Genomic DNA, 21,273 nt, shown 5'->3' on the forward strand with positions numbered 1-21,273 from the left:
ACAGTGTGTGTGTGTGGAGGCAGGAAAATACAAGAGTCTGCATTGTTACTGGAGTGTGTCGTTGTCAGTTTATGATAAATATTTTGAAGATGACCATAAAATTGAATTTGTAGACATATTTCCTCTCCACTGAACAGTTGATGTTCTTGTCTTTGCAGCAAGAAGACAAGGGGGTTGCGACCCGATGGGAACAAGTTTGCATGTTCTCCCCGTGCGTGTGCGTGGGTTTTCTGCGGGTTCTCCGGTTTCATCCCACAGTCTTAAAACATGCAGATTAGTGGATTAGGCAAATTGGACACTCTAAATTGATTGTGAGTGTGAGAGTGGATGGTTGTTTGTCTCTATGTGGTCCTGTGATGGACTGGCAACCTGTCCAGGGTGTACTGTACCTCTCCTTTCACCCTATGTCAGCTGAGATTGGCACCAGCACCCCCCTGTGACCCTCACGTGACGGATAAAGCGGTAGAAGATGAGTGAGTGAGTGAACAGTTGATGTGTTTACTGTCAGGGCAAAGGAAAAGTGTCTGTGTTTGCGTGTAAAAGTGGCCGCTGCTGTCAAGAGGTTACTATCAAAACATACAAAAGTGAAAAGGTTTAACTGAAATTTGAATCAAGGCCTCTGATTTTGGAAGGAAAAAAAGATGAAGAAAGTAATAATTGAGTCTTGGCAAAACTGCTGAGCAACATTAAAGAGAGTTTGTCTCTAGATATAGGGATGTCCAACATTATCTCTCTCTAAATGAACCAAAAAGCAATATTCCAAAATAGAGGAGGAAATGATTCATTCTAATTATTATTACAAATCCCCATGAAACCAAAAGACTTAAGACAGACGGATTTACCCTGATAACTTGGTGATTATACTTATAGCACAAAGGGGGAGAAAACTGAGAGAAATAAAAAGAATAAAGTATGATTTACAGTGGACGAGGAAGGATTGAGTTAGCGGTGTAAAGCGAGGATGGAGGGAATCATGTGTTCATGTTGGAGAACTTATGTGTTGTTATTTAAAGTAGTATTAACAATTTGACCTGGTTTCTTTCTTTTCTCGTCTTCCTTTCGAATTTCAAGCCCCACAGGGCCCAAGACTATTGTTTTTGCTCAGGTTTATTATCCTTATTATTCTCCCCCTGCTGTTCCACACTTTCCCCCCCCGAGAGCCTGGAGACGTGTGTATAACTACATATCTAATGATGTGCAAATGCTTCTTAACAAATGCTGCTTGTATTTCTCTAATGGTGGCGCTAAAAATAAATGCTTGGAGCCCAGAAATATCAAAATTTGGGGGGCGACTCATTATTTATCAATAAACTTATTAAGGGTGATTGTAGTGGTTGCCAATATTTGTGGCACGCAGCCAGAGACTGCTGTCATGTGTTGTGACCTCAGTGTGGAAGTTGGGATCAATTCAAAGATGAGATCGACCGCACTCTCCTCTACACTCACTGGCGTTCATTAGGTCCACAGGACAGCTAATATGAGGTGTTCTGCTGCTGTAACCCATCTGACAAGCTTTGACATGTTGTGTTCAGAGATGTCTTCTTCATACCTTGGTCGTAACAAGTTTCTTAAAGTTACCGTTGCCTATCTGTGATTCCAAACGAACTTTAGAACTCCATGCAGATAGACCCTTGGTCCAACCAGGTCACAAACCTATCCGGGTCTTCTTGCTGCACAGGCAAGAATGCTAACCACTACACCATCGGTGAGGCCCCTCTAGAGATGCTTGTGTGTGAAAAATCCCAGTAAATCGGCAGTTTCTAAAATACTTAGACCAGACAATCTGGCACAACAATCACCATCATGCCTCATGCTTGACAGCTTGACCACGTCTACGTGACTCGCTGCCATGGGATTGGCTGATTAGATATTTGCGTGAACAAGCAGCTGTAAAGGTGTACCTAATAAAGTGGCTGCTGAGTGTACACCAGTGAACACATCATATTCGGTAGATTAAATAGGATTTCACTGACAGTCTAGGTAGCGCTGCTTCAAGAATTCCTCATGATCAAACTCAACTCGGGAGACGCAGCGAGACAATGATGTATAAACATTTCAAGAAGATGAAGGAAGCGAGGGAAAACATACACAAAATGATTAGAATATATATATATATATATTCCTCTCATCCACTGAACAACACCAAAGGCTGAGGAAAGGGAAATCATTAAGAGAGAACATCAAAGAGAGGATTGCAGTAAAGACACGTAGGATTACGGACACCGGTAAACACAACACAGACAGAGTCCACAAAGTGTCTGTGTCCACTGCGTGGGCAGACGTGTCTCTCTCTGTGTCTCGTCTCATTGGCTACTGTTGTGTGAATGTGTGAATACTTCATGCTCAACCCCCTCATAAACAGCCCCTAAATGCACCTAATTGAAAAAAAAAAAAAAAAATAGTAATGTCCCTTCGCCTACTTTTAAGAGTCATCCTGATGAATCATGCCTGAGCCGACTTCATCTGTCATCATTTGTGTGCGCGGGCCAAAGTTAATGAAACTGAAACACAGCAGAACCATCAGATACACAAAACAGCACCTCAGGATCAATACACATTTAGATAGCCTGTCCGTGTGCACACACTCACACACACACACACACACACACACACACACACTGGCACACTTAGCGTATTGATTGAGCTCCCTGTTAGCCATTTTCTCCACTAGCTGTATGGGCAGGGTGAAGGCTTACAGCTTGCAGTCTGTCCACACCAAACCGCTGCTATCTATCTGCAGGTTAATGAGCCTCAGCTGAGCTTCTTTTTTTCTTTTTTTTTTTTTTTGCTCTTCTTTACTGTGCTTAGCAGTGTAGTCAGAATTAAACACAATTAAACAGAGTGTCCTGTGTAACACAATGTGTGTCAATAAATTTCAATGATCGTTAAAGAACGGACCATGAAGGATAGCGAGAGTGATATAAAGTCCTCTGCTCGTGTTTTTAATCATTATCTTTTAACTATGAGCGAGTTGAGGACAGGGGTCTGCAAGTAGCTCCGTGCTTAGCTTTGAAAAAAATGATGTTTATCTTTATTTTATTGCTGTCTTTCATGATTTCTTTCAAAGTGAACACGTGTTTTTTTTAGGGATCAAGGCGATAAATGAAAGTGCTTTAATATATCGTCCACTGAAATATGGATGTGACGCATCCTATGTCTATGTCAGACGTGATATTGAAAACGTCCCTGAACCCGACAGACTTGTGTTTGAAATGAAATCCAAGCACGTAATTTGTAATTTGTACATTAAGTAGTACACTTTAAGAGTTTTGTCCACATTTGGATCCACATAATTATATCTGCTGAGGTAAAAACAGTCTTTTTCTACTTTTTAGATTTCATAAATCTAACAAACTATGTTTTGTATGTATAGTTTATCTATATATAACACTTTATACATGATGTTATCTTCATTTTATGGATCAAATAGGTTTTGCGTCTCCAGATTACATTTATTTGGGACAAAGATTGAGATTATATTGTTGGTGCTGTTTGTTCATTTGTCAGCATGTTTGTTCGCAGGATGTAGGGACATGGTTGTCTTGAAACTTGATTGGAGGGTTGTGTGGATCTGATGAGGACAGAGAATTCTGCACACACACATGAAAATGAAAAAAACATCTGTTATATGTCAAGTGCTAATACAGAATCATGAACCAACCGGTGTAGAGTTAGATATCAATCTGGATGTCAGAGTGGAAACTATTCATTTTCTATCGCTTTATCCTCCACAAAGGCGGGGGACACCCTGGACAGGTCACCAGTCCACCACAGGGACCCACAGAGACACACAACCATCCACTCTCACACTCACACCCACAGTCAGTTTACAGCGACCAATTACCCCAGTGAAAGCCCATGTCTGGGATCTGAACTGGTGACCTTCTTGCTGTGAGGCAACAATGCTAGCCACTTCTTCGCCATGTAGCCCCTCTGTCTCACCCAATTATCCTAAAAGTGTTTCTCCCTGCCGCCGTGATCTCACACTTAAAAAGACATTACTTTAACATCTAAGCAGGTGCACTGTTTGGGAAAGTCTCTTGGTTTTTCAGGTTTTTTTTCCATCCCTTTACTGATACTGATACCTGGGCTTTGTGCAAGTACCAATCCACTGCCTCTGTTTAATTAAAAAGCTGGGTTATCTGATATTATCTATATCTATATTGGTGCATTGCTTGGGTTTGCTTCTGCAATTAGAAGAGAGAGAAAAAAAGGCTTTACGAAAAAGCCAAAGTCATACTTATTTATTACTTTCTTCTTCTTCTTTTTTTTTTTTACCTTCAAAGAGCAGAGCCACGTCAAATTGCTGGATCGTCTTTTTGTTTTCCTTTTGCCAGAGATCTGTTTAAAACTCAGTCACAGCCCCAGTGATTAACCCCACCCCCTTTCAAAGAGGCTTTAAATGTGCTTTAATATTAAAAGTGGATGGAACAAATCATCCGACAAACACTGGCACTGAGCATTCAAAAATGTTCAATTTCCACTGCAGACTCATCTGTAATCTATTATTCATATTAATATACTTGAATACATGTCATTTTGCTGTGTGAACCTTGGAGACTTCAGTGACTATTTACCGCCCTAACCTTCACATCTCTATGGCACTATAGGCCGACAGTATGCTGGCAATAATCACCACTGCTGCTTGCAATAATCACCACTGCTACTTGCATTAATAGTGTTTTATTCGTGTTTGCCATCATTTATTTGCTTTATTTCATTTGCTGTTCCACAGTGCATGAGGCTGAATAAGCGTATTCAGTTCACGTCTGCACTCAGAGATGAACTCCATCATACATGTGTTTAAGCTGATATAAAGATTAATACACATGTGCTGGTTAAGCACTTTGTTTCAGGGCATGTTTGAGTTTATATGTGTGTGGAGATATGCACGGAAGAGTTGTGGGCGAGTTTATTTTCTTCCAAATATACAAAACAAATGAGATTCTTCTGTCTTTTCAAGGGTATGTACACAAGACCTTAAGAGCAACTCCACAGAGGAGGAGACGTTCTAGGGCAACATTTAAGATGAATGCTAATGGGTATCACTCAGACCCCATGAACCCAGCATGGGAGCCTGCCAAGGACTCTTTAAGACTAAGACTGCAGCTTTGGGAAAGAACTAAAGCACTCAGAGAAACAAAGCACACACACATACCGAGACACACTGCTAACGCACGAGAAGCTAGGAGAGATCGAGATAGACGAGCACACACGTTCACACAGAAAATGGATCTCAGTGTCCTACTGGCAGTCGCACAGACAAATTGTCTGTCTGTAGATAATAGAGTCTCAGATGTGAGGATGAGGGGCCATCATGAAATTCATCTATTCAAAAAAAAAAAAAAACCTGAGAGGGACAGACAGACGGATACAGCAAGAAGAAAAACGCAGAGTGAAATAGTGGAGCGTGAAGAAGACATCTCAACGGAGTAATAGAGATAGGAGAGACTCAGACAGAGAGGGGGCATGTTAATTAGGGAGTAGGTGATAACAAATGTATTAGCAGGCCTCTGAAGGAAGGCAGGGCAGAGGCAAGGAGAGGAAGAGGGGTGGTGGAGATAGGAAAAGGTTAACAGGGAAAGAAAAGAGAGGGGCCACACTGATGAAAAAGGCTCAGGCAGAGACAGGATAATTATGAATTAGTTGATAAAGAGGTAATAAAAGTCCTGGAGTGGAGCAGGGATGACAGAGACAGAGGACACAGAGGAGCAGAGGAGAGGAGAGGAGAAAACAAGGACTGGGATACTATATAAAAAACTTTTATTTACTAACTTTGATGACTGCACACTTGTGATGTCACTGGGTCAGGAATGATTTCCCCCTGCTGTGACAGCGTTGTGCTCTTTGAAAATGAAATACATACCTGGTGTCACGTCAACAAGGCCACACACAAACACACAGTTAACATGAAATATGATTTTCAATACAGGTTAGCTGCCTTGAACACCTGCTTAAATATAGCTTAAAAAAGAAGATGTTCTTTTTTAGTTTAGATTCATGAAAAATGTGGGTTGTACAACTAAAAGAACAGTGGATTTGTACTGATGATACTGTTCATTTAGTATTTACTAGTGCTGTAACAGTGTAGTGATATAAAATAGTGTGTTAACAGTATAAATAAATGATTATTTAAGACATTTGATATTTATAATAACAAAATGACACTAAACGAATTCCCACAGTCTTTCAGCAGACCACAACATCCTGTCACTTATAACAACAAAGGTTGTCATTTTAATGTAATGTAGGCTGATACAAGAAGGGCATTTTTATGAATTTGCAAAGAAATCTAATTTAAATATTATGCTTAAATCGTTTCCCTTTAAACTGTAGAATGTAAGTATTAATATTGCCATTAATTTCCAAGCACAAGTACCAATTAACCACAAATCCCCTTGGCTATTCTCTTCTCTCAATAGCCCAAGGGACACAGATATAAGCTGGTCTTTAGGGAGCTAAATCCTCTCCTTCGGGGGGGAAATAATAACTGCATAAATGTCTCTTTTTGGCTGCTTAGAAGTTGTAAAATAATAAAACAAAATGAATAATTATTATTATACTGCTTAATGGCACACTACTTATATATACTAATGATACAATGGACCATACTGCAGGTGTTAAAACATATTAAAACATGTAGGTTTAGGTGTGGGTGTTCTCTCTCCATCTTTGGCAGCTCCCGTGGATCACCTGTCACTCAAACTGTTTCTGCGCCCCACTTTCCAGAGATCACTTGTCAGTCAAAAAGTTTTTTTTTTGTTTTTTTTCTCTCCTCTTTTTCTTTGATAGACTTGACTTTTTTTTTTCTAGAGGACACAGCAATGTTGCTCATGTTAATTACCTGCTTCCTCTTGAGTTCAAGCCAAAGTCATGGAAAACATGAGACAAGACTTCGCTGCCTTTTATTACACACATGTTTACGGCAAAAGAAATGAAACGAAGAGGCGGCCAGTTAACCCTTAGTGCTCATGAGGCACAGATCTGTGCCGCAGGTGCACCCATGGTAATCTGCCATGGTGGTGTGTGTTTATAGGTCACATATTCAGGCTTTTAAAAATGCATTTTTTTTCCATCTTCTTATGTGTTGTTGAGTTAAAGTTATTTTATAGCACATTTTTAGTAGTGATATAAAGTAGCAATAATTGTGCAGAAGTCACAAAATAGACTGTTTTTCCTTTTCTTTTTGGTTCATAAAAATGAGCCAAGTGAACTTCGACCCTGTGACGTATTTCCAAATTTCACAAATTCAATCCCGTTTTTAAACATTTTGAGTACTTTTCGCTCGGGTGTGTTTATATCGTTGGTGAAAACGAATTTTTTTGTCATCAGATTGCCTAGTTTGCGCTGAAAAAAAGGATTTAAGACACTCTTTGTTGCACATTCTTATAACCTCTGTATATACTGTATAGTTAAACATAATTATGCAAAAAAGCAGCCAAAATGCTCTGTGTTCCAAGGGTTAAAAAGCTGAGAGTGAAAATCAGTGGACGGTAAAAGAGTTGTGTATGCTACATATGACCACATGTCCTTTTTCAAATGTTTAATATCATTACAGTGTTGCTCCCAATCCCAAAGCCACAAAATAAAAACATCAAAACGCTGCAGTGAATTATCTTTTTCAGGACAAAGCATTTCTGTGTCAAAAAATGCAGGTGTTGTGCTTTGATAAAAGCATCATTAGCCAAAGTGTGAGAAAATGTCTTTAGGGTTCTTGTGTTAACAATGCAGACCAATTACAGTCAAACACACACACGTGCCCTCCCTGCCTCCCTTGCTCTTCTTTTACTCTCTGTTCGTCTCTGCCTCGCTCTACCCGGTGTAAATAATGTAATTTGTCATAGACAGGCCTCCATGTAGGAGATGACCTTTAGAAACCTCACAGTAAATTGGCCTCAGCTAGAAAAACCACGTCATTAGACCTCTCCGTCTCCGTCTCCGTCTCGTCCTCACTTCCTCTGTGTCTCACTGCTTTCAAATTCAGTTTTATCAGTTCTGTTTAATTTCAAATTCAGTGTTTAATCTACTTCCCTGTGAGAATAACTGACTCTGCCTCTCTATAATGTGCCATAGTCTCTCTCTCTCTCTCTCTCTCTCACACACACACACACACACACACACACAGGCTTTTGATTGGCTCGTATGTTAACATGAGTGTTTTCTGTTAGAAATATTTATGCAGTGTATTATAAAAATCTGTATGTGAAGAAGAAGCCAACTACTCTGTGACGCTGCAGAAAATATGCAGGTATGTTCACCTGCAACAAGCTATAATAATACACACACACACTGTACTAGATGTGTGTATTATTACACTGTTAAAACTTCTCACTCCATAGTTTGTTGAATCGGTGGAAAAAAAGAGTAACCGACTTGGCTACAAACACAGATATTATGTACAGAAGAAGACACAATATTGCGCTCATAAATGCTGAATTCTATTTTTACATTTAGGAGAGAGATGGCTTTTTATTGCACCTTAGCTTCAGTAATCATCAATACATTTGAGAAAGCAGCAGCACACACAATTGGTGAGCTGTAAGTAGCTCATTTTTATTAGCTACATGTATAAAAGAGCAGCTCGTCGCCTCACCTTTCTTTTTTCAAACAAAGTCGTGGTGAAACACAATTGATTTTCTTCAGAATTAAACGTGACAACCTGTAATTAATTATATCATGGATTTTAAGCCGTTAAGCTCAAGTTGTGAATAACGATTATCTATTGGAAACGAGATCTAATATTTCACAATTAAAAAGCACAGGAGTTGCCATTCATCCTGAGAATAAATAATACATAATTACAGTGTTTACAGTGTTGTGGTCAGGATTTTAGAACTATGAAGGTAGTGTTTTATATTTGTCTCTGTGTTATAATTAGTGCCTGTGTTTTTCTAAATCTGTTCCAAAGTCAGTAATGAATTCTGTATTTAGTCTAAATATATTCTTTAAATTAGTTCAACTTTAACATACATTAGAGTCAAACTGTTATCAAAAAACAACCATCTACAAAAGTAGATGTATTGTGCAAATTCCAGGCCACAGAGAGAGAGAGAGAGAGAGAGCATGTCCATGTAGATTACCACCTCGTCAGATTAAGCTGAAACTAACTTTAAAAAATAAGCAGCTTGAAGCATGGAAGACACTTTTCCTCAACAATCTGCATTTCTCTTAGCATGGGTCCATGAAGGAGTTAAAGCTTATTGGTTTAAAGTTAAAACTCAGTGCACAATGTAACGGCGATAGAAAAAAAAAACCCACCATATACATATGGCGTATTTCTACTCGCCTCGCCTTGGCACGACACGGCACGATTAGGTTGCATCTCCACTACAAAGAAAGTACCTACTTAACGTGGGTGGAATCATCACTGCATGGCTGTGCATCATCTTATCATCTTAATCATTTTATAGGACCTACTCAGCACGCTTATGGAACCTCGCCTGAGCAGGTACTAAAAATAGTACCTGGTACCAGGTACTACGCTAGTGGAAACGCTACTTAAACTGTGCTGTGGCGTGGCAAGGCGAGTAGAGCCGGTGGAAATACACCAATAGTCACCTGTACATTAAATCCAAACTCGAACACAAAAGTGACCCAGGTGTTGCTTTCTTTAAAGATAATGATGCTGATGGGTGTGAGCTGACTTTGTAAACCTTTGTAGACTCTTTGTGTTTCTTCTGTAATGATTCTGGACAGACAGAGTCTGATAAAACATTTTAAAAACATCCCACTAACAGCCAGATAGACGGATTTCCAATATGTCTGTATAGAGCAAGAATTAGGAATTGAGCTGGCTCTCAGCCAGTCAGAGACAGTACTCACACACACACACACATGTTTGCACCGCATCCATTGTGAGGACACAATGCATTCCTTAACAAAATCCCTTACCCTAACAAAATCCCTTACCCTAGAACGTGAGGACCAGCCAGAATGTCCTCATTCCCTATGGTTTCTAAGTTCTCTGGTCCTCACCAAGATTCCCATACAAGAATACACACACACACACACACACGCATATATTTATACAGATATACACAAAAGAAGTATCAGCATCATTGCCAGTGCCAACCACAGCACAGGAGAGAACTATAGTGCACTGGTTTCAAAGTGTGTGTGTGTGTGTGTGTGTGTGTGTGTGTGTTTATGTCTCTGTCAGTGTTTGTGTCAAAACAGAAAGAAAGAGTGTGTGTGTGAGTGTTTGTGTGTGTCTGTGTTATCATTCCTCAGCACTATGCTCCTCTTGGCAGATGGCTGTGCCAACCTCGGGACCTGGTGTACTCTGTGTGTGTGTGTGTGTATTGGTATCTTGGGGGGCATGAGGGCAGAAGCTACCTGGTGTTGACTGCCAAGTCTCTTGCTCTTGAGAGAGTGAGTCAGACAGAGAGAGAGAAAGAGGGAGAGGGAGAGAGAGAGGGGGGGGTGGGAGACTCCTGCTAATGTGTCTGACCCAGGCACAACTTTTATGGCATATATGATTTAATTTTGTTTGGGTTTTTTTAATAAGGCGCGGCAGTTAAAAAGTGCAATTTACTACAGTAGCTCCATGACAGCGATGACACTGAATGAGAATCATTGCTCTTGTTTGGATGAACAAGTTTATTATTGTTGCAAGCAGCAGTGAAGCAGCGTGCATGTGGATACTGAGCAGCAGTTGGAGATGTCCTCCCAGTGACAGCAGCGAGACAGACGGTCAATGTTGCAGAAAATCACATCCCATCACGTGGCTGCTGTCTGGAGAAGTGTCACGGAGCAAAACGCTCTTCCTCATTTACTGATTAAACTAATTACTAATTAAAATTTCACACACACACACACACAAATAAAAAATAAAGGAACACTACTTCAAGCAAAGAATGAATTGTAATTAGTTCTAACAACAAATTAGTCAATGTAATTTCAGGTTTTAAGTTCTTCATTAACTGACTACCAATTCAACAAGCAAATGGATGAATATTATCAGAAACAAACAGTTGACTGATTAAACAATCATCAAGTAAACAACAATAGATATTCTATATTTGCAGACACTTCAATGTTTAGATACTGTATGTTGACACAAGTCTGATTGAGTCAGTTTTGCCATTCACTCACACTCTCATACCCAATCACACGCTGCCAGGTTAACGTGGGGTTATGTGTCAGGAATCGAACCCACAACCTTTGAGTCGAAAGACGACTTGCTCCCATATAATAATTATGTGACATGTCCCACTCAACATACAGGCCTGCTGTTCCATAAAATCCATGAAGTTTTGTCCCTCTTTCTCTCTCTTTCTCTCTCTCTCTTTCTTTATCTCTCTGTCTCTTTGCCGTGTGCGTGTGTGTGTGGTTCAAAGACTCTGTAACAGCTCCCTCTCCCCTCTGTGTATTGTCTAATAACAAGAATTGCCCCCAAAGTAATCTTTATAAAGACATAAAAAGTACTCTGGTGCAAATCCCTCACGGATAAATATGAGCATTGAAAGGTGAGAAACACTCTCAAGACAGTTACTCTGTCAATAATGGAATGGAAAGCAGCTAAAAACCTGATCCTGGTGATCTAAAGTCAAGGGGCAGATCTTCTGCAGTTCTGTTCACGGTTGTGCTTTATGGCATAATCAGTAGTTCCAAGGCTTTTAGTTGCATCTATTGACAAGGCAATTGCAATGCCTGCATTATATTAACAGGAATATCATTTACAATACAAATCTTATAAGCGGCTTGATTTAAAAAGGTTTTGATGGAGTTTTTTAATAAAGTGATTGCAGCTCAGGGGGACAAATACTTCAGCTGCCTTATCATTTTTTATTATCTATTTGAAATGAAGATATTCTTTTTGAGCTGTAAAACCAAGTTAAACAGTCTGACTCGACACTAGAGCTGACAAAGGTTAGGGGGTTATAGTTGATCGATTTCGATAATTACCATCACAAATGTCAGATCATTAAGATTCATTTTTGCTCTTGGGTAAAAGTTAAAGAAACATGCACTTTTTGGATTTAAACTTTGTATGCACAGAAAACGACAAGCACATGGTAACATTGCCCAAATTTGAAAAAACAACAACATTCAAAGTGATTACATGTGTTGTACTTTTAAATGTGTTTGTGCAAAGCGTTGAACCTCTTTTACAGTACGACTGTAGAAGGTTACATAGAGATATATACCGTTACCAAGTTATTACCCAGCCCTACTAGAGACTTGATGTTTTTAGTAGTAGTAATAATAATCTGATTTATTCAAGGAGGTTTGACCTTTGGAGATAATGGCGCCACAGCTAATTGTCATATTTTACTGAGCCCTGTGGGCTTATTGCTAATTATCCACGACATGACCCAACTCACAGGACTGAAGTGTAGTTTGTGCAACAATAATGTTGTTCAACAAATGTTCAGTGTTAAAATGAATGCCGCTAATAACGAAGTTGTGAAACTCACCACAGTATAGTTTTATCAGAGAGTGACTTATTTACATGGCGGCCATTTTGATATGAAACACAGGTGCTACTAATCATATTAATTAAGGGCCCTTACCACAGTATTATGTGTTATTAAGTAACACGTGTGTTTACCTGCTCTTCCTCTCAAAATGGCTACTGTAAATAAACGATCTATAAATGTTGAAAGTTTTAGGCAACGCAACGAAGACAGAAAATGAAGATAATGAACTGATTGAGCCATAAAGTCGGTGAGCTTCATGTGCTTGTCCAACATGCAACTAAATAGACCAGTCACAGTTGCAGTCAGTGTTGCTTGCGAAGTGTTGTTTAAAGCTGCAACTTATGATTATTTTCATAATCCATTCATTTTTCATTTTTGTTTTGTCCATAAACCCAAATATTTCAGTTGTAATGATTTCTTAATGAGACCAAAACACATTCACAATTAAGAAGCTGAAAAAATTAAAAAGCTTGTTTTTTTTTGTTTTTTTTTTTTTTTTAAAAACTGAACAATCAATTATCAAAACAGTTGACGGTTAATTTAGTAATCTATTAAGAATCTATTTGGTTTGGTAAGAGAACAGAGATGACACACTGTAGCCACAGTGCTGAGTAAAGTGGAGCAACTGGACCTACAGTTGTACCACATCCAAGTTCTTCTCAGCCAGTAATGATTAGATTTCTTGTTAATATTAGGCTAGATGAATTCAGAAGCTCTGGGAACAGTTTATTCAACAGACCATATGTGTTACTGTGTTAATGTGTCCTGCTGAGGTGCAAATTAGAGCTGAAGAATCCTCCAGACCTTTGACGCCCCTGAAGACGTTGCAGCATTCAAACAGTATCTACCCTGAAGAAAACAGATTTGGTGCATCTTAAAGTCAGCGTGAGGCAAATGTAAAAATATGTCTTTTTCTGTGGCACTTGAAAAACTGAACAAGTTTCCTGTGAACACGACATTGTTTCTGCAAATGTCTTTAACCAACCACGGATCCCGCCCCCCTCCCACCAGAATGACTTAAAACACTGCAGTAAAGTGTAAAATGTAGTTGTAAAAACAGAAGAAGATGTTAAACACATTACACATAATAGAACCGAGCCAACGGAAAGAAAGGGAAATAAACAAAGAAATAAAAGTTATCATAAAGCAAACTGTGTGAGTGTTGACAACTTTTATTTAGGGACTTTTATTCAGGCCCCTGGCAGCTTTTTTTGTCTAGTGACAAATCTAGTGGGTATAACCCCTAACTACTCCCTGAACTTCATCTAACTGTATTTATTGTACAAACACTGACCTTCACAGAAGAGAACGTTGCTAATCATTAAGTGACTTCAATAATTCAAATTTTGTCAGATGGTTAGTACCATATTTTCCAGTGGGGTGACAACAAAGTCAGAAGTGATTTTATTTTTGTATAGATTTACATGTATTTACATTTGTCTACTCTTATCAGTTCCACTGCGGGCTTGAAATTGTTGTATGACTCTGTCATAGCTTGAATCCTAAGTGGGGGGTGTAAATAATTAATATGTTGCTGTTTATGTTGAATGAGTCTCAAGTTAAATGTTAGGCTCTGTTTTTTTGTGGTATAGACGAGGGTTTTGTTGTTGGCTAATGTTATGTTCTGATAGTTATTGTCTTTATGTCACGTCTATGGGATTAAAGGTCTCCTCAACTTTCTTTGAGTTAAAGCAGTCCATCTTTTCACTACCTACCTTTACTTTGAAAAGCTTATTTATGGCTGCTTCTAATTACATACTTTACTTTGTACACGATATAATTACATACCACCAATATATACTACTCAAACTGACACAAACCAAATGATTGACTTTGAATGATTTCTTTGTTATCCAGAGCAAAGAAATTAAGAAAATACTCACATTTAAGAAGCTTAAACAATCGGAATTCTTGTTGTAATCATGAAAAAAGCTTCAAACCGATTAATCGTTAATCAAAATAGTTGTCAATTAATTTAGTAATTGATTAATAACAGATTAATCAATTCATTGTTTCAGCTCTAGTTTATAAGAACAAAATAAAAATAATACCCCTATTCTAATAATACAAAGCTAAATGCAAATCGGTGAAGTATTCCTTCAATAGTTTTAAGCTAAAAGCTTTTTTAGCTATTGTGATATTTCTCTCCTTTCTTCTCATTTATTTTTCACTGAAACACATTTCTGAATTAAAGACCTTCATGACTAGTTAATTCTGTAATCCACGGCTCTGGGTACAGAAGTCATTATTAAAAAAAATGAAACTTCCATTACTATACTAATGAAGAATTACAAAACTAACATGAGCGCAAACCCTCTGGACTCACTCATTCATGTCTTCTCAGTGGAACAGTGGGAGGATCACACTCTCCTTAAACCTTGTTTGGGCAAAGTTTCACTGATAAAGACAAGTGTGTTCTGCTTGAAATGTTGTCTCACATCCAGATGGTTCCTCTTGTATTTTCCTATCAGGCAATTAAGAAAATAAGCAGATGGCTTAGCTCTTCATTCAGCACACGTATGTGTGTGTGAACCCTAAAAGATCCACACAGGACACTTTTTAGCAACTTAAAATAATTTAATCATAAACGTCACCCAGTCATTTAAGTGGATTATCTGTCCATCAATTAACTCAAAGGCTTCATCTCCTTAAATGTGGTTTCTGATGAAGACTTCTACAGAACACACTGTTAGAGTTGTTTTACATAGAGATTCTTATTATTATATAATAATATTATAATACTATATTATTATACAAGGTTCTGTATAAGAGTCAGTAGTGAGTGGTGACAGGTGTCACCTGACTGACTGCAGTAACTACTGTGTGTAAGCACGTCAGTGGAGAATAGTTTGTCTCCTTCTCAGTTCTTGCTCCGCATGTTTCATCCTAATATGTCACAGATGTGGTATTCAGACCGACCATTTATGGTCCTTTGCCGTGTCCTAATCACGCTCGATGTTAAGTCCTAAAAGAAGCGGAGAAAATGTGTTCAGCTGGGGTTGAGATTCAGCCTCGTCGTGATTCACACTCCTGTCTTAAAATATATCGAGAGCTGGAAAAACACATCTGTATAATATTACGCTGGAGAGAATGTCAGGAATCAGTGACAGCTTCCTCCTACAATTACTGCTCGTCGCAGAATTGAATAAATATCTCTGGGATACATCAAATCAAAGTTCTTATCGTTATTTTGTATTTAAACAAATGGGTTTTAACAGCTGATGGCGTCAATTGTAGTAATAAATCCCGGGAGAATTCACCTGCTTCTAACATTATTCACTTCTAGAGGGTGGTTATTATTATTGTTATTATTATTATTATGTATTTGAGCTGTTTTGGTTTATTCCCACTCAACTCCAGACCATATTAGCAAATGTGAGTCAGATGTTTCTCAAGTGAAGACAAAGATCAATATGTTACAATAAACTTTAAAATCCTGTCTTTCTTTTCTTCTGTTTTTTTGATTTTCACCTGAAATCCATCCCTTTCCATTTTCTACCGCTTTATCCTCCACATGAGGATCGCAGGGGGGCGCTGGTGTCAATGTCAGCTGACACAAGGTGAAAGGCGGGGTCACACACTGGACAGATCACCAGTCCATCACAGGGACACAGATAGAGACAAGCAACCAATTCACTCTCACTCACACCTACAGTCAATTTTGAGTGTCCAATTGACCTAATCTCCATATTGCATGTTTTTGGACTGTGGAAGGAAACCGGAGAACCCAGAGAAAACCCACGCACACACAGGGAGAACATGCAAACTCCATGCAGAAAGGTTTCCTTACCTGGAATCTAATCCAGTCTAACAGAATCTAATAGTTCAATTAAAAAACCTAATAGTCCTGCTTACATTTACTTGTGTTCCTCTCAAACTGTATTTATAGCTTCATCTTATTTATAGTCATTTTTTGGAGAAAAATGTTGGTGGTGAATTTATTTTATTAACATTGATCTGAGTAGTTTTTACCAGCGCCAACGTAGCACACGTGTTACATCGCTGAGGGACGACAATGGAAAAAGTTCCTTCATTATGTGATTTTTCGTTAGTTCTGCAGCTTTTGTTTGTGGATTGTTGGCACTCGGGGATGAGACGCGGCATCCTTTCACAGCCTCTGAGCCGCTGATGATGTTGGTCTCATCAAGTGGAGCAAAGATGGAAATTTCGGCAGTGTGATGAACGATTGTGCGCGCGCTGAACTCACACGTGTGATGTGTGAGCTGAGTGAGAGCTCGGGACGACTCACGGGCAGATTGAACATTGAATGCATGACTATAAATTGACTCTTGTCACCACTTTTTTTTCCCCCTGCAGATTCCATCATGTTTTATGGTTTTGAAGGCAACTTAAAATGTTTCTAATAAAACTTTTTTACATCTTAAAGCTGTGCAAACAGAAAAATCATTCCAGGATCCAAAGACATCCAGTAATAATATTAGAAAAATAGTCCGGAAAATATGATTCTGCAGATGTTCAATTGTAAGTTCCAAAACACACAGCATTCCTTGCTGACGGTAAGTGTAATCAACCCCCTAATTAATTTCTTAAATGGTTCAACCAATCACCATCAGTGTCAATTACCATTCAAAGCGATCTCCCCCAGATTCCACTGCCATGATTAGCCAGCTACATGATGGGCAATTACAGTGAGGAGTATACAGCATTCAATGCAAGCCCTATTACAATCATACAAAGCCTTCAGATCTGAGCGAGAGAATGAAACAAGGGGTGAGATGCAGGAGGAGGAGGAGGAGGTGGAGGGAGAAAGAGCAACAAAGAGGGGAACAGATGAAAGGATATTTCTTCAGGAGGAGGAGACCTACAGTGTTGGATTCGTTCAGACTTAACAAAGGCGTGGGGAGCTTCAAAATTGTTTTCTCTCTCATTTTTTTGCCTTAAAGGGAAAATACACTGTCAAACAGGAGCGGCACATCAATGGCGACTGGCAGACTTTTAACTCCAATCTCAGTGATTTTCATGGTTTCTATTGAAGGTGTGTGTCGCCTTTTGTGTCTGAGTAATCCCTTGTAAATTTTAAGAAAATAAGGCCATTTAAAAATCTTTCTCTCTCTGTTTGGGGGTTTCATCCTTTATCACTCCATTCTCCTCATAATCTCGGACAGTTGAGTCCATTTAAATATCTGCTGGCACTGAGCCGCCAGCCAAATCAAAGGCGGTGCTGCTGGTGGAAGACGCGGCGAGAACAATTTATCACTTTCAAATCGAAATCGCACACTTGGACACCACAAAGGCTGCAATTTATTTCTAAGCCATTCTAAAAAGTTTAATATATATACGTATGGTATACATTTCATAAGTGAAGCTTGACTTTTAAAAGAATCATATCGTAAAAGATTAGAATGTCACAAATCGCAATTAGATTGCTCCTCAAATTGCTCAGGCCCATCGTAGACGTGTGCCGCACTGGCTCCATTTCCAAAAACATCCATTACACCCTGTTGTCTTTGGCCTAAATGAAGTCACTACATTACACTCATCATATTACTTCTGTTTGACTGCTTCAGGGGTCAGATTGTGTCTCAGTGTGTCCTCAGCTGACAGCACTGCCGTCATATTCTCCCCTGGCTCCGACCATCTCTATTTAAAAAGAAAATAATAATAATTCAAATCTGACTTTGCAATTAGTGTGTATACCATGGATGGTTCAGACGGCGGCAACCGCACACTTTCTTTAACTAAAGGATTGAAAAGAGTCTACGAGATAGACAGTTAATCTCTATAGCAGAAATAATCTCTGTCCATAATAAAACAACCTCATTTGTAGCAGTTTTCCTCCAAGGTCACATGATGGACAGTCTCATGTCTCGCGTCCATGTGACATTTCAAGTAAATTATTACGGAACTAATCTGAGGTTGCATACATAACCTCTTTCACACTTAAATAAGCAGGTATTTTTTTATAACGAGTGAACGATTTTAAGTCGCTGAGTGAAATACAGTTAATTCTTGTGATTTAATGAAAATATTGAGGTTTAAGGTTTATGGCAGTAATGACCAGAGGATGAATGCGATCTTACTTTATCTATTAATGCTGAGAACTATGTTTCAACCTGGTATTAAGCAGTTTTCTGACCAATAGGAATGGGGTAATTATATGAGCTTTGTCCTTTAAAAAAAAGAAAATAATAATCAAAATAATGATTTTCCTGAATAAAATGTGCTTGTTTCAGTTGACTGTTAAAAGACTTAGTATTTTCCAAGGAATTACCCTGAAGTCACTAAAAATAGCATCATCATTTTCTTTTCCATTACTCATCTTTTGACTCCTTACATTTATTTCTATTCCTCAGATGGGAAGCACTGGATTAAAACACAGCGATATCAAAGGCATAGCTGTTAAGTATATATTGTCATTTTGTTCAATCGCAGGTTTTTCCAGTGCCTGGCCATGCAGTGCTGCCTTCTCTGTCAAACCATCAGCAGCTCCTTTCATTCTTCTGCCGTGTGTACACATTCCTGTGTTTTCTCCTCTATAATAAAGCAGATTTCTATGTGTGAGGCCGGTTTCCCATAAGGAGCGGCTGACAGCAGCAGCGTGATGGAGTGGTGGCAGGGGGAGGGGTTACATGTGTAGACACCCTGAGCTTGTTGTTGAGCCCTGAGCAGCTCCACTCCAGCAGCGGGGGGTTAAGTACCTTGCTCCAGGGCCCTTCCACAGTGGCTGCTGAGGGACAGCAGTGTGTGTCACTTTTCCGCTCACAGTCACTCCCCTGCTACAATAAGGATTCAAAACAGCAACACGGTCGCCAAGATACTGCGATCCCACTACAATACTGTAGTCCATGTGGGAAGTCTGACTCTGACACACACTGTACAGTCTCCTACCCAGCATCCGACTGTGGGGAAAACATTATGTTTCTGTATCTTTATTTAATGAATATTCAGCAGGTACAGTTGGGTCATCCACTCATTTCAGGGTCAACCTTACATGGGTGAATAAGAGGTCAAATTTAAAAGGTGCTTTATCTTAAATTGAACAAACCAGTCAAATCTGAGGTCTGTTTTTATTCCAAATCCTGCACACATTAATGTTATAAATGACATTTTCTGCAGAGAAATACGTCTGACTCTGTCGTCTTTCAAACCTCCAGTGTCCTGCAGCTTACCTCGCATTAAAAGGCTTCAGCACTTTTCACCATCTGAGGCTTTGTCCTTATGTTCTCTGCTGCATATTAAGTGACTTCACTGAAGACTGGAATGGAAGGTGTTTAATACACTGCTATATGGATTTGTATTGTTTTAATGGCAAATCATTTCCTGAATCTGAACTGAGTTCCTGATATTCACACACATTGATTCAGTGACTTGATGTACTCGGGACTATATTTTTTCTGCTAAAATAAATATTTTAATTTTTATTAATATTGGTGGCAAGATACTGAGCGGGCCACTTTACATGTGAAATGTCAACTTGTTAGTGCCCCCTGTTGGACAATCAGTGTAACAGTGAGACTGTTTTTAAATGACCTTAAACCAACTCCGGAATGATCAGTTCTACATTTTCTTGTCACTTCTGAGGGAGCACATACCGACACACACACAGTCGTATTCATTCATCATATCATATTAAGCCCCAGAGATCAAGGATTGTTGAGATCCATATAATAAATATTGTCTGAGCTAAATATTGTTGTTTTTTTTATTAGAATCCATTAATGGTTTCAATCAATCAATGCTGTTGGCACAAACTGTAGCACGATCACACTGTGCAACACCTCAGTTTATTGTCAGTATAGATCAATACCAGTGTGCGTTTACAATATTTACTCATATTAGTCACTATTCCTGTGATGGGTTCACGTTCCTCTTAAGATGAATCACAGAATGATAAGTGATAAGTGACCACTGTAATACTCTAATATTAGATTATGCTTTTCAGCTCTACGAATCAACAAATCAACAACAACAATGACACGTCCTGTCAGCAACATGTCAGTGAGCCTGAGTGTGTGGAGCACACAGTATCACAGCCCCACAACATACATGACACATGACACATGTGTGGCAACTGTCATGTTGTCAGAGCTGCACAAACAACACACACATGGAAACATGTTAGTTCCTCTGACATCAGTACAATAACCACACACACACACACACACACACACACACCTGAACTCTGTTCACACTTTACAACCAAACTGCAAAAACTTGAGTCTGACATGAAGATTTCATTCATTCATTCATTCATTCGTTCACTCACATCCCTGCATGTCACCGCTCTGTCATGTCACATCAGCCGGTGCGCGCTCACATGCAAATCAAACATTCCTTAATATAATATCACAATCACAGCAGTGAAAGCCGGCATGTGTGTGTGTGTACATCAGTGTGTGTGTGCGTGTGTGTGTGCGTGTGTGTGCGCATGCCTCCCGGTTTGTCTCGCGCAGCAACGGTTTACAGCTTTACAGTGACAAAGAAATACGGTTTGCACGGTTTATTCCCCGGGACTCACTCTCTCTGCTGCTCCGGCTCCGCTAATAATTAGACACGCTATTTAAAGCCTTGGCTCCGGGATGTCATGTCCTCAGTAAACACACACACACACGGGCATTTAAAAAAAACAACAACAACAAAAAAAACACAGAGTGTGAATAATAAAGCGGCGTGTTCGTGTTCGTGGACTCACCATGGTTGTTCAAGCTCCCAGTCTCTGAAAAAGTCAAATTCAAAGAGATCCATGACCGCTCTGACTCCTGCTGCTCCTGCTGCTCCTGCTCCTGCTCCTGCTGCTGCTGCTGCTGCTGCTGCTTAAAATCCAAAGCTGCTGCTACGTGGTTCTACATAGGCTACTGGTACTGACTCTGTGTGTGTGTGCGTGTGTGTA

At 39.3% G+C, this 21,273-nt stretch overlaps 1 protein-coding gene across 2 annotated transcripts in view; it reads right to left on the bottom strand.

Moving 5' to 3' along the window:
- The window catches only part of aff2 (AF4/FMR2 family, member 2), a 152,813-nt gene extending 131,540 nt beyond the window's left edge, over positions 1–21,273 (bottom strand). For both annotated transcript variants that reach the window (XM_058650145.1, XM_058650144.1), the window contains exon 1: positions 21,076–21,273. In XM_058650145.1, coding sequence (XP_058506128.1) covers positions 21,076–21,128 — 53 coding nt within the window. In that variant the 5' untranslated portion in view covers positions 21,129–21,273. The remainder of the gene's footprint in view (positions 1–21,075) is intronic.

Source organism: Solea solea, chromosome 14, assembly GCF_958295425.1.
Source record: "Solea solea chromosome 14, fSolSol10.1, whole genome shotgun sequence".
Classification (NCBI taxonomy): domain Eukaryota; kingdom Metazoa; phylum Chordata; class Actinopteri; order Pleuronectiformes; family Soleidae; genus Solea; species Solea solea.